The 15,002-nt window shown below is 37.7% G+C and overlaps 1 protein-coding gene across 1 annotated transcript; it reads left to right on the top strand.

Annotated features, from left to right (window-relative positions):
• The first annotated feature begins 3,479 nt into the window (after positions 1-3,479).
• LOC115241708 (proton-coupled amino acid transporter-like protein CG1139) lies at positions 3,480-14,376 on the top strand. The gene is made up of 7 exons (XM_029817616.1): positions 3,480-3,586; positions 11,437-11,529; positions 11,738-12,010; positions 12,291-12,645; positions 12,793-12,971; positions 13,492-13,676; positions 14,102-14,376. The coding sequence occupies exons 1-7, from the start codon at positions 3,480-3,482 to the stop codon at positions 14,374-14,376; spliced, it is 1,467 nt and encodes a 488-aa protein (XP_029673476.1).
• Positions 14,377-15,002: the final 626 nt, after the last annotated feature.

The following is a 15,002-nucleotide window of genomic DNA, read 5'->3' as shown; positions in this document are numbered from 1 at the left end:
CAGAATGCCACTTTCAGCATACGATATATACGTTGGTTCATTAAAATGCATTTTAACAATGAATAAAAGAGCCAATAAAAATGATAGCGTTGTTGAATATAGAAGCTTACTATGATAGAGTTTGACGACCGACATTTTCTTCGTAACTAAAATTTTTTTCGCGAGATATTGGAATATAGAAGAGGTACAAGAAAATATTCTTATTTTATCAATGTATTGTATCATATTACTGTCTTTATATATGAATTAAAGTAGGCCATTCTTTTAGAATTTTTTTTATTTATTTATTATATATAATTAGAACTATTTTCTCTTCTTATTTCTCTACACATACTTTAGTATATACATACTAATTAATACATATTAAATATACCAATTTTTATTTTTGCTTTAGTTGCAATGATTTTGTGATTTATTTACTCATACGAGAGAAACAGGAATACGGTGATTTTTGACTTGTCAGGCAAGCTCGACCAGATTGACGTGAACCCGATGACAAATTCGTGTAACACACAGGACACATTCTTAACGACTGCAAGCGCAGAGATCTGTTTAACAGTCATGTGGGGTTCGGCCATATGTGGTGTCTGCGCGGCACTAAGGAGGATTATCATCGGGGAGATCCGTTATCTCGGTGGCACGCGTTTCCGTGTGGAATCTCTTGCTTCTCCTCATCGAATTCTCTCTCTCTCTCTCTCTCTCTCTCTCTCTTTCTCGCCAAATAGACAGGAGAACTCTCGCTTGCGAGCACGATCGTCTCTCTCTCTTTCGTTTCTTTCCCTCGTGTTTCCTCTATCTCGCATGCCCGTCCTGCTTTATGGTCGTGATAATAGAGATGTCATCCTGTCGGTGCTTTGACAACCCTATAACACGGGCGTTCGCGTAGCTTGTCTGTAACGTGGCGCTGTGCTCCCTAGAGATCTCGGAAACTGTCGTTGCCCACCGCGATTTTATACGCTATTCTCGATGGCTTTTCTCGTTTTGTCACATTGCGTGTTCGAAAATATGGCCGAGTATGAAGTATAGCGATACGCGATCACACGCGCATTTTTAACCTCGCGCCAACTATTGATTCATCTATCCTTATTTAACATTCATATATCATTTTAATATTGAATATTTTGATAATTAAAGCTTAAGTAAAAATTTTTGAAGAGTACAATTCATTTAAAGTTAAATTAAAATTGTATTTGTAGCAAATACGTTCATGAAATTACTCTAGGAAAGTTAGGATGCTTTAATTATCATAGCACATAGGATCGCAATCTGAGATATGAGTCTCAGATAAGATCATATATATGAGAGTTAATGCGATGACCAGGATGATCAGGATGATCGACACGCGCGGCCAAGTATTTAAGATCGCAGGGATAAGGGAGTCACGTGCGAGCAGAATCCGACGGGATATTTATTGAGAGCTTCTCTCTCTCTGTCTCGCCCTTCGTCATGTCGACAGCGGTACGATGTATTGCTTTTTAAAGGACTTTAAAAGCTGCCTTATCGGATCGTCGCCGAATGAATCGCGTCGTATGGTATTTCGCGTCGTGTGTTTTTGGCTCGGCCACTTTTCCTCTTCGCTGTGCCTCTCGATCTATATGCGAACATGGTGCAGAATTGCCGTTTGATCTCTCTGTGCCTTGCATTTCGCCATTGTGCATTGATATGTTACGACGAATCGTCGGAAACACAAAACTATGTGATATTTATTTAATATTTCGAATTAAATGATGTCAGTAAGTGTTTATTTTAAATGACTACATTTGAAATGTAAATGCTGCATTAGTTTACAGCAAGTTTTATAAAGGGACAAACACGTTGAATTCTCAATTCATCTCTATAAATTTTCTTTCCTTTTTCAAGAAGTAAAAGAAAGAGATATATATTTTATATCAGTTTATATATATATATATATATATATATATATTTATCAGTTTATTTATATATATCTTATAATTTATTATTTTATTTATATCTTTGGCAAAATTAATATTATATAAATTACTTTATAGATTGTAATACATTTTAAAATTAATTTATTATAAGAGAAAAGATGTTTAAAGTGTTGATTCTGTGCAACACAAAAATTTCTATTCTCATAGATTCTCTCCAAATAATTTCTCAGTGCGTTGGGAAAGAAATTACATAGAGTTTCCAACTACATTATTTCCTATATACCATTTATATATATACGTATATCTAGTTTATAATATAATTATAATCGAGATAACATAATTGTTTGCATTATGTTATAAGGTTGTAGTTACAGGGCTCCTGCCTATTACCGTATTTTTTTTTCGGGTTCACCGCGATTCCGTAAATTTGATAAGGTTCGGTTCAACATCCTGCTCGCGTCTCGCCCATGCGTGCCGCATGCGTGCTGCGCATGCACATATAAATACATATACACGTCGGGCGATATTACAAAATTATCGCAACGTCAATGTTATCGGCGCCGTCCGTGCAGAGTGGAGCGCGTAGATACACGGAGCGATATGCTCCGCGTGGCATAATGGAGCCGATCGGACGGCGTGGCGGACCCCCGCGTGAAATGCGAGTTCCCCATAGAATAGGTCTTGTTCCCCTCCCCCCTTCCCCTCCTCCTCCCTCCTCTTTCCTTCTCTCGTCCCTGTGGGGGCCACCGGTGCCCGAGATAATGCGATAACGAGCTTTACTACATGACTACCGCCGCTGCGCGTATTTGTTGCCGCGATCGATTCGCCGCGCGTTCCGGTATCCGCGCCGAAAATAAATCGCCGACCTGGTAAAATTTATTAAACGCCGTATAGCAGCCTTTCTGCACGTATTAACAGTGACCCTTTAATGTCACTTTTCCTGTGATCGCGATTCCTTTCTGTGAGGCGGACAAAAGATTTATATAGATTTATTTTACCGATATTGATGAATTTTTCTCAAGCTTCTAGTTTAACTGTCATTTTTCAGAGTTGATATGAAAAAGTAGAAATACAGAATAAATTCAAATCATGATTGAAAGTAAAATACACAAATTTTAAACGCGTAATTGTCTACATAATTTTTTTGAGTTTGTATTATTAAAAAGCATTATTAAATTTCTTATCAATATATTGAAGAACGTGCAAAGTTAATTAATTTTCAACGATCATAAATAAGTATTTCAAATGTGTATTTCTTATTAGAGATTTTAAGTATAAGCAATTCTTTATTAAAATTATTATTTTAATTGATAAATTAATGCATTTTAAATAAGTATTTTGTATATATATCTCCTATAAGAAATTTTAAATAACGCTTTATTTAAATCTATTAAGTGATTATTTTCAAGATATCTATGCATTTGAAACATGTTCATTTCTATCTGTAGAAAAAAAAAATTAATATGGTAAGTCATAATAGATTTTCACTTTTACGTATAATGAGCATTTTATCTACCGTCCTACCGTATAGGTAAATATAAAAGATTAAAGCAACTTATATTTATCATTCGCAGTAGATTTATGCACATGCAGATTTGCCTGAAACGCGTGTTAAGCATCTCTCGAAATGACGAAAGCGTCGTGGAGCGACGTGTGAGACGCGTAAAGTGCTTACCCCTGATGTGGGGAGGTATGTTGGTTGGCGCTACCTTGCGAGAAATCGCGGTGCCCCGCGTTTTGTAATGACCTCATTGTCGTGCCAACGCGTCGACGACGCCCCCCGGCATTGTCGTTTCCTGAGAACGTTTGACTTCGCCGGTGATTGCAGGGTGAATTTCTCGGGAGTTTGCTGCATTGTCGCGCGAGAATATGGAGGGAGGTGCTCTGCGGCCAGGGGAGGGGTGCCTCGGTAATAGTTCTTTCGCCTCTTATTTTTCTCTCTCTCTCTCTCTCTCTCTCTTTTTCCTCCCCTTTCCGATGCGCGTAGCATAGCGGACCCCGGCTAACTTTCCTGTGAAGATTTCAAATTACAGGCTCCAGAAACGGCGTCCCCGTCGTGGACCACGTGCCCCCCATCGCGCTATCGCGGAAATACGCGCGAGGCACCCCGTCTCGAAGGCGCGCTCTGTCTCGTTTTTTTTCTTCCGTTTTCTTTTTATTGTTCCGCGTTTCGCGATTTCTCTCGCGATATCTTTCATTCGGTTTTGCCGTTTGAGACCGCATAAGAGCATTGTTGCAAATCTCGGGGATACGTTATAAACATTTTGAACGACAAATGTTACGTTCGATTAATGTTGATCATATGATTTCGTCTTTTTAACAATACTGGTACTATACAAATGACAAGATTTATGTACTGAATATTTTATTTCTTGACAAGAATTACAAAGTTTTAACCGTTATAACACATGTGTCTACGATAACAGTAAATAAAAATAACTTTTTAAAGTGTTCAAAATCAAGATAAAGTTGAGTGACAGTAAAATATTTAACAAAATAATAAAATTTAAATGACTGCATAGACGAGACTGTCTTTATTCCTGAATATAAAGGTAATTATGCTAATTTGATCAATTCCAATCAATTAAAATCATATTTAAATGTATATTTTTTTTTAGTTGTAAAAAAATTCTACATAAAAAATATCATAATTGTATATCCTTAAATTTCTGCGAACATTTTTCTACTTATTATTACAATCAATGATGACAAAAATAATTGGAATTGATAGAAAAACTGCAAAAATATGCATTATTAACTGGTCGAAGGATGGAAACGATGTGCGCAAATATGTACGAGATGAGCAACCGAGTGAAAATCGTTGTGTACGAATCGCTTCATATCGTGTCATCGTATTATTTCACAAAATATGATCGTGACAGGTACTAAAAGATAAATTATCTAGTCATTATACAGTCATTAATAGTTTTATCTAGTCATTAACTCGACTGACATAATATTATGAGGATATTGGGATAAAGTTATCGATAATGTATGTATTAAAGAATTTAATCTATTGTTATACTTTTTATTGTTATCATGAATTGAGCTTTTTGAAATGAAATAAATAGTTTCAGTTTGCCAAGTTAATATTACGTACGTACGTAAATGTATTGCTAACAACACGTCATACGTTGTAAAATTCACTCGCGTATTTCTTTGACGACTATTTCACGCGAAGAGGTGATACTTTGAACTCGCCGACAATTCTTTCGAGATCTTCGTTACGGCTCGTTTCACGAGTATCTGTGCGTATATGTGTACAGCTGAGAAAAAGAGCTGCATATATGCTACGGGAAGAGAAAAGAGGTCTCTCTCTCTCTCTCTCTCTCTCGACTATCCTTATCGTTTTGCACGAGATATTAAACGAAATGCACTTTTGTCTGCCGTTCATTATCGCGACTGTACAAATCAGCGCGCGAATATATAAATATTGTTAATACTAAGTAGTAAACGATCATTGATAATGCTTTTGTAATATGATAAAAATGTCTGAAAATGTATGAAATTTAAACATGAAAAATCTACGATTTTTTTTAAAGTTTAGTGATAATAGTGATGATGATTTGTTACTATAATGCTATTAAAGAGATTAAGTTACAAATATTATTTCAAGGTATTATATATTTAACTACAAAACTTGATGTACGATATTTCATCTTAGAATATATGTTTTAAAGGTAACGTAACACACTCTCTCTCTCTCTCTCTTTATCATGATAGAGTTCAGTTGAAATCCAAATAGAAAGCACTTGCATATTTATAGTAACATTGCCCATAGCTTAAGAGAAATGCTGGATGGACCAACTCGATCTTGGATGTGTAAAAATGAAACATTGTTTTGAACTTAACTCTGTTTTCGATATGGTACTTGTAATCCTTTCACGAATTTAGAACGTGCTATTATAATATTGACTCGCACGTCTCTATGTGCAATCGAAAACGTCTTTGCTAATTGCTAAAATACGAAACCGAACATTTTCTACCATTACGTGGGAGCGTTAATCCGTATTGTTTTTTTTTCCAGTAGATCGTGCGCAAACGTGAGCCGGCGTGTAAAACAGTCCGAGAGAAAGAGTGAATGTGACGCGATAGTATGTTTGTCAGAGCGACAGAGATAGAAAAAGGGAAAAACAAATTAAAGAGAGAGAGAGAGAGAGAGAGACATAGATATATTTGTTTGTGAGATGAAGAGAGAGAGAGAGAGAGAGAAAAAAAAACGACGAGGGAGGACGCATCACGTTCGCATTCGGGCTCGCGCGTGTGCGTCGGGCGTTTTTAATGCGTGTTACCCGGCGGAACCGCAATCCGCTTTTGCGGCGGACGCCGGTGCTGTCCGCAGCCCACCAGTTGGCGGTTTCCGGTAACGCGCTTTGGCGCAAACCAGCAGGCACACGCCTGATTTCGAAATTGCAAAACATTTTCACACTCTTGTGATTCCAACGCCGCCCGACGGACCTTCCCCTCCCCCCCCCCCCCCCCTCGTCCTCCGTCGCCTGCCTGGCCGTTTGCGCGCGCGGTGCCACCTTCCGCTCCCTTTGCGTTTTCCACATTTTTTTTCCGTTTTTTTTTTTCCATACACGCTTGCACGCACCGCACCGTTTACAATCACGCGTTCTCCTAAAACGCGCTTCGCGCGCCCGAAAGGCACGCGTCATCGCCGCGCGAAAACGCGCCGTGTTCACCGAATGGCATCACGCAACGAGTACTCGGATCTGTGTAACAAAAACAAAAATCTCGTCTTTTACGTACAGTTTAGAAATTTATATTAAGAAAAATTCAAAATAAAATAGTTATATATGCTCATTTTCTGAAAAAAAATTTACCCTTTGTCGATGATGCTTCAAAGAAAAATTATGTCATTATCCGCATTACCCCTTTATCTTAAACGCATCGAAAGATCTATGTCCAAGTACACATTTTTTTCTTAAGAGTATTAAATTAGATGTACTTAAAAAATTACAATTTTTTAGTTTTTTTTTTTTCATGTATAAGAGACTCTCTTTTCTTCCGATATCCTTAAGTCACTCAATCAATATATTTGATTATCTTCTAATTTTTATTTCTCTCTCTTTTTCTTGTTCTCTAGATTTTCAAAAATTTTCACACCAAAGTACACATCATTGTCAAAACTTATTGCAGCGAAATTTATTACGCGAAAAATTCGAGCGCGTCTACTAATGAGAATGCAAATGACATATCATTTGTACGTTAGCGGCTCATTTTAAACATATTAAAGAGTTCGATTGAGAAATCGTTGCTAGAGCTTTCCCGGTAGTTACCCCGACGCTCATCGATGCCCCGAGATTGCGCGTTTAATTGTGAAGCGTTTAACCAGCATCGGCCCGCGGCGACAAGGCAGAGAGGCAAGAGCAATGCCAGGGAGGCGGAGAGTGTGCAGTCATTAAATTATTCCGGAATGTGAGCCCGATGGGTGTCCTTGATCGGTTCGACTCTGAAAGCAACTCGGCCCGCGTTCGACAGAAGAATCGGAACCGGAACATCTGACGAGAACTATATAGCTCTTTCGCACGTGTTAAAACGCTGCATTGATTTTTTGTTTTATTTTGGCGCAACACCCGTTTCATTATATCCCGAATGATCGTATTTATACTAATAAGCTTGCTCAAAACTAGTTCAAGATGAAAAAGAGGGGGAAATATTTTATTAAATATCGATTGTTTGTGATTTATGTTAGCAGAATCGAATAGAAGAGAAAATAAATGAAGAGTTTATTTTGAACTAATTTTTTGTAGATGAAGATTTTATTATACATATATGTTACATTATTTTATATGATTGTTTCTAAATTTATTCAATTTTTGTTTTAACTTTTTATGATTTTTAGCATATTTTTATACTAAAATTTTAGTTTTTAATGAAAATGTCAGTTTTAAATAAATTTCTCAGACCTCAATTTCTGTCCGCTTTCAAAAAGAGCATTTTCACAAAGATTTGAAACAATATATTATTAAAATTGTGATACAATCTGATAGAGAGTGGACATTTCTATATAAATATATATATGTCAGTATATATCTTTATTTTAAATTTCAGCTATGGACCAAAGCCAAAAAATAAAATAATATATTGATTTTGATATTTTTTTCTGTTATCACGAATATATATTTTGTCAGAGAAAATATTAACGCTGGTTAATGATGCATTTTGGACGCAATATTTTATTGCGGCACGTGCAGCATCTCGAGGCACACCCCGCAGGAGGAGGCCGGGTCCTCTCGACCGGGTCAGGGGGTATACGACTCGAATCAGTGACTCCGAAAAACGATCCTTCAGTGCGCGGCGAACGCGAGCGTGTCGGCAAACAAAATCGGTCGGTGGAATGCCATCGGCGGCTGCAGCGGGCAGTAGTCGAGGTTCGCTCTCTTCGTGATCGTTGCACGCGCGTGCACGCGCACACACACGCACACACAAAAGCCTACGGGGGCTGAACAAAATGCAAAAACGTCAGCGGCAAGATCCTCGAATGATTTTTCGAACGCGCAACGAGCCCGTGAGCTGCCCCGCCACATGAAACGCTTCCGCTTCCGCTTCGCCGTTTCGGTTCCGTATCGGCAGCGGCAAATCGAGCAGCGATATCCCGATAAATAACGGCGTATTTTCGGCGTACGTTGGCAAAAAGGTTTTTGCGCATCGTCGGCGATGCGGAAAAAGCGCGTCAGACACGTTAGATCTGTCCAATTGTGCCTCCTCCTCTGCCGATATGTATCTCTTTTGCCTCTGGAAATCGTAGTCGTTAGCGGTACGCACGATTATCGATATTCCATGGAAAACCATTGGCGGCTAATTATCACTACAAGGGAGGAATCTGCCGTTGCCCCCCGGCACCGTTCCAGCCTTCCTCCCGTCGATGTGAAATTATAATCGAACAATTATAATTAACGAAATAACGCGATATCGTTCGATGCGATTTCCATAGTTTGTTTCATGTGTAGCAGCTACAAAGCATCATACTGTAATATTTTGAACTGATTAATTTTATTATTCGGAAATATTGCATTGTCACGTTTATCATTATATATAATGTAATTCTCGTTTTATATTATATATATATATATACATATATAGGCCTACAAGGGAGGAATCTGCCGTTGCCCCCCGGCACCGTTCCAGCCTTCCTCCCGTCGATGTGAAATTATAATCGAACAATTATAATTAACGAAATAACGCGATATCGTTCGATGCGATTTCCATAGTTTGTTTCATGTGTAGCAGCTACAAAGCATCATACTGTAATATTTTGAACTGATTAATTTTATTATTCGGAAATATTGCATTGTCACGTTTATCATTATATATAATGTAATTCTCGTTTTATATTATATTATATATATATACATATATAGGCAGAAATATTTTTAAAAATGTTTAAAGTATCAATAAAAAATATTTACGCACTCCTAGCTTCATGCAATCTTCGGCGCCGTTTATTGCGGCTAATTAGCACAGTAGTTGCCCTTTGACTCGATTAATAACAATGATTGCGCCCAGCGATATCCAGCCACGTGCTGCGTCGCGTTTCCAAATTTGTTCTACGGGGAGCTTACGCGGTCGTCGTGCCAACCGGTCTTCGGTTCGATGCGGAGGGAAAAAAAAAAAGGAGAAGAACCCGGGACGAGAAATGGCAAGGAGGGAAGGAGGGAGGGAGGGAGGTTCCATGAGGGAGACAGAAGAGGTGATTCGTACCATTTGGCTCGGCTTCGACGTCGGTTAACGCAGCAGGGTTACCGCGGACGCCTCGACGGACACATTGAGGGCGCCCGCTCGACTTGATAATCGCTTGCTATTCATACACTTTTCATTGGATTGCGATTGAGCATTAAGAAATTGGGAGAGAGAGACCCGGGGGCTACGGCGCGCTCTCTGCGTCGCGCCCAGGCGACGTATTAGCATTAGGAGGCATCATCTCGAGTGTAAACACTGCATGGGCACCGCGGATTTAGTCACAGTCGAGAACCGCGGGACGTCCCCGATATTATCGTCCCTTTTTACGTTTCTCTACCTTTGGCGTCTCTCTGCCGTACCCTAGTAGTAGTCGGTACCCGTCTCGTCAACGTGTGTCGGAGATCTATTCACCTCTTCAGGATTTGCTTTCTTTTTTTTTTAACTTGGAACGATTTCGACGTAATCTACTTTTAGTAAGATTTAAATTATACACGTAAAAAGACATAGGTTTTTATTTCTTTATTATTAGATTTATAATAAGGCAAATATTACACACACATATCGTTGGGAAAAATGTACGTACAATATTATTATGAGAAATATACAAGTGTGCACATTTTTAAAAATAGAGAAACCTTACATTAGTATATATGTATATCTAAATTTAAGATGAGAATAATATTTTAATTTAAGCATATATTTACGAAAACAAAATTTTATTAATCATGTATATTTTACATTTAAAGTATTCTTAAAACAATCTTGCCCAACGAATGCCATTCTATATACATCCCTACGACGAGATCGACCTGAAGATATCATCGGAAAGAACTATTTTCGGGAGAGGATTTGCCACAGAATGCTGCTGACATAAGGAGTTTTGTCTCATACAGAGGCGAAGAAAAGAAAGCGGTTTGTCGTTGGCCTTAACCGCGAGATTCACGGTTAAAGCCCACGAACGACGGACGTCGTCCATGATCCCCTTTATCCAATCCGTGAGGATCCGCGGGGCGTTAAATCCCTCGGGAAAAAGCTCAGCGTAACTGAGCTCCCGTTCGGGCGCGCTCTAAGTCGGTCAGCTCGGTCCAGCCGAGCGAGAGGATCACAATACTCGGCTACGTCTATCTCTCCGCTCGCGTTTCCCCCGCGCAAGCTTTTCCCGTGAAAATTAGTTACGCGAGAAATCCATGCTAATGTCGGCTAATCGGCCGTAATCAGCCGTGAGAAACGACGACTGTCACGGAGTCGACGTGCCCGCAAAATCGAGCGACGAAAGGGAGAAGAGATTTTCTTTTTCTTTTCTTGGGTTGCGTCGCTATTCGATCGTGACCATTGACACGCAATCAAGCGTAGTCGTGTTGAAAGCGAGAGATTTCATTTTTTTTAACGTTTTCGTGCAGGTTGACAGATGAAAATGTAAGTAAGCGTGGATATTGATTTGACTTGTAGAATTATAATGAGTCGAAGCAAATCTTAGAAAGTTTAAATTGCAATTGTTGGATTATTATTAATTTGAATCGTATTTGAAGAATTTGTGTGTGTAATGCCACTTAATTTAAATCTTTAACCTATTATATCAGTATTGGTTAGGAATCTTAATTTAAAGAAATTTCTTTTAATTTAGGGGAACAAAAATATATCTGATATATACAAGATATATATCTTGTGATAAAAATTGTACTTACATGTTGCGATAAAGAGAGAGAAATATACTATCACAAATTCATACAATTATATATACATATGGGGAAAAAGTTTCAAAAAAATGAATTGAAAAATTAGAAATGTTTATTGACATTAATTGTAATTGTATTATAAATACTTGAATTGATTTTCTCACGAGTTTTCTTTAACTTAGGGATAAACAAGAGGCTGAAGAACAACCTAGCGGATCCACTAATAATGAAGTTTATGATCCCCACTTGAATCGCGTCACTTATAAACCAGTATCGTATGTCCATTCTCGTCGATTCGTTTGTCTAGTTCTAATTTTTATCAATATTTCTTTTGAAAAAAATCTCGCTTAATGTAATTTGCTAATCGGACATTTTCTTAATTCTCTCTTTATTTTATCTATCGATACTATTTTGGTACTAGTTATATATTATAAAGTTATGAGAATATTGCATATCTTATTTGTGTGTGTTCTCTCCTTATAGAGACTTTAATACTTTGGCAAACCTAGTAAAAAGCGCGGCCGGAACGGGTCTGTTCGCCATGCCGAACGCATTCGCCTGCGTCGGGCTCTTTATCGGGATTGTTGGCACGGCGTTTATGGGATTGCTGATAACCGGGTCCCTTCAGTTGCTCGTTAGAATCCACCATCTGATGTGCACCCGTGTGAGAAAACCCGTCTTGGTATATGAAGAGGTGGTGGTCGCCACTTTAACCACGGGTGCGCGAGAGCCGTGGCTCTCCGCGCGCGCTGCAACGTTCGTAATTTCAGTATAATCGCGTTATTTCACTCCGGATACTCCTTGCGGCATAACAAACGCATATTACGCGATGTTAATTTGATATCTTACGTTTAATGAATTAAAATATGATCAAAACATAATCACAGATGCAATTATTAAAATTTTTTTTTAATATAATTGTTAGAATATATCGAGTACACATAAAGGAACAATTATATAACATGATAAGCATATTAAAACTTTTTAAGACAAAGGCTTTTTAAAGAGAGAACGGCCAATTTTTATTCATTTGCAGACTCATCGTCGATGTAACGATGTTAGCTTGCTACATCGGGATCGGTTCGGTTTACGTCGTATTCATTTCCGGTATAGTCCAAGAATGCATAGACAGTGAAAAAGTCATCGGACAGAGTTACTATGCACTTATGCTATTCCCACTTCTTTTTATAATGAATATGGCGAAGAATCTGGCGGACATCGCGCCGATTTCTATTGCGGGAAACATCTTACTTCTCGCCGCTGGAGGTATTGGAATCGTTTATGCATTGAAAGACGGGATTGGCGAGGCATGGACTACGATCGGACCGAACATAAATTTATATCCAAAATTTATTGGCGTGGTTTTCTTTAGTATGTGTTCACCGGGCGTGGTAAGTCTTTAATTTTTAAGAATAAAATTAATTTCTTGGAATTAAAATTAGATTTTTATCTTTGCATTTATTCAGAATTATTCGTACCGTTTTGTTCTTAATGATTGCATCTGTGAGAATAATAAATACGATCTTTGCGTCTCTTAGATATTGGCGATAGAGCATAGTATGAAAAAGCCCTGGAATTATGTTAAATTATGTGGAATATTAAATTGGGGCATGATATTTTTGGTTTTGATACACATTTTCGTTGGATCTATTGGTTATTTAAAGTGGGGACCCGATGCACTCGGCAATTTTATCCGTAATCATGAGAAACTTGATGGGTAATATAATCTCTTTAATTACACCAATTATTTTGTGAATGAATACGGAAGAAATTATCCCTTATATGATTAATACATTAAGTTATTTGTATAAAATGTCATTTAACTCGATTTTGTGCTCTAACGGAATCTATATTTTTTTCTCGGCATAGAAAAATCTATTTAATATCGAAAATTGGAAACTTATAAAGAAAGATTATCCGATTAAATCTTCCGCATAGGAAACAACTATAAATCCATCAAAGAATGTCTTTATAATATTTTATTTTATTCATTTATTTATATTGCATATTTTTTGTAGTTTCTGTTTTTGTAAATTCTTCTTATTTACATTAGGTTTAGAAACAGTATGTCTTTGCCGCCACGTTATCTTTTGATGTGCAATTGTAGTTCTATAATTTTTTATTTATAATTATTCTAATTTTCTATATATACATTTATTATTTAAAATAAGGTGGTATTATTATTATTATTATTATTATTATTAATCTATACTTTATATTCCATTGGCTTTTTTTAGAGCGACGATCGCGGCATTGATAATGCAAGCGTTGGCAATATATTTTACATATGGGCTGCAGTGTTACATGCCCATCACGATTCTAAAGTACGGCTACGCTATACCAGCCATTGAAAGTGGTGCCTGGAAAGGAACACCATTTCTGTGGGACTTGATTATTCGTTTTGGCATCACGCTCGTTACGTGTAAATGACAGTTTCTCTTTATATTTCCTTCCGCTCTCTCTCTCTCTCTCTCTCTCATATCTTCAAGATAAACTCGACCAAATTCGATGGACCGCGATGGATTGCATCTCCCTTTGTGCTGGAGCGACCAACTTGGCGGAATCGATCAATCCGTCCACGATTACGGTCCGCTTCTCGGGACCCAGATATTACTAAAGTTCAGGAATCCACTTTCACGGAATTTGATATAGATACTCAGTTTTGTCCAAGTCTTATTCGATCGGATCATATTTCTGGATACTTTGATCATATAATATACTATCAACGATATTCGCTACGTTATTGTTTCAATTCGCTCTAATTATGATAACCAATACAACTCTATTTTTAATATCTTGTGAATAGAAATTCTTTGAAATACAGCGAAACCCTTATATTTTTTGTAGGCATTTTTGCAGCGGCGATTCCGAAGCTCGATCTGTTTACCGGCTTAGTCGGCGCGATATGCATATCCACTTTGGCCACATTAATCCCGGTCACTTTATACATTCTTGTACATTATGAGGATTTCGGAAAGTTCAGATGGAGACTGATTTTGGGTGTCTCCATGTTTTCCATCGCTTTTATCGCGGCGATTTGCGCCGTCGTGACTAATATCACCTTAATCGTGGAGTTTTTGATACATGGGTATGCGCACGAGAAGTATAATTATAATTTATAACATTAAAAATCTATAAACGTAATTTTATAATGAATTAGAACGGTGTTTAAATTGACGTAAAAGCAAGTTATAACATTACAAGTAGATAAGTATGTCAAGCAAGTGTTTTTTGGGAATGGTTTAAGACGAATTTGAAGAACTTAAAAATAAAGTGGCTTTTACAAATGCTTTCTTTCTCATCTGAAACCTTGACTATGGATACATACATATATGCATATATACACATATATATGTATATGTATATATATATTTATTTTTTATTATTTTTTTATTTATTTATTTGGACATTTATTTGAACGTGAAAGGAATAATGAGATGACAATCTTTTTATTTTTTTCAGAGACTAAAGTCACAACGACAAAGGGGTTATCTTAATCTAGTCTCTGTTCGTAATCTGCAGCCTGATGAAAATACCGTCAGTGTGCGCCTCGTAGTGTTTTTCTCTTTTTTTTACTTTTGTCTTCGGGCGCGGTTGTAAAGCCGCCATCGTTTACGCGCGATTCAGCCTAATCACGGCAGCTGCGGCGGCGGCGACGGTGAGGCGACTGGAAAAACCGCGAAAAAGGCGTGAAGCTCGTGAAGGACAAAAAGCGAGGAAAGCGGGAAAAAAGGAGAGAGAAAAGAGG

The sequence above is a fragment of the Formica exsecta genome, unplaced genomic scaffold, assembly GCF_003651465.1.
Source record: "Formica exsecta isolate Colony F162 unplaced genomic scaffold, ASM365146v1 scaffold504, whole genome shotgun sequence".
Classification (NCBI taxonomy): domain Eukaryota; kingdom Metazoa; phylum Arthropoda; class Insecta; order Hymenoptera; family Formicidae; genus Formica; species Formica exsecta.
This window is presented reverse-complemented; position numbering and strand designations above follow the sequence as displayed.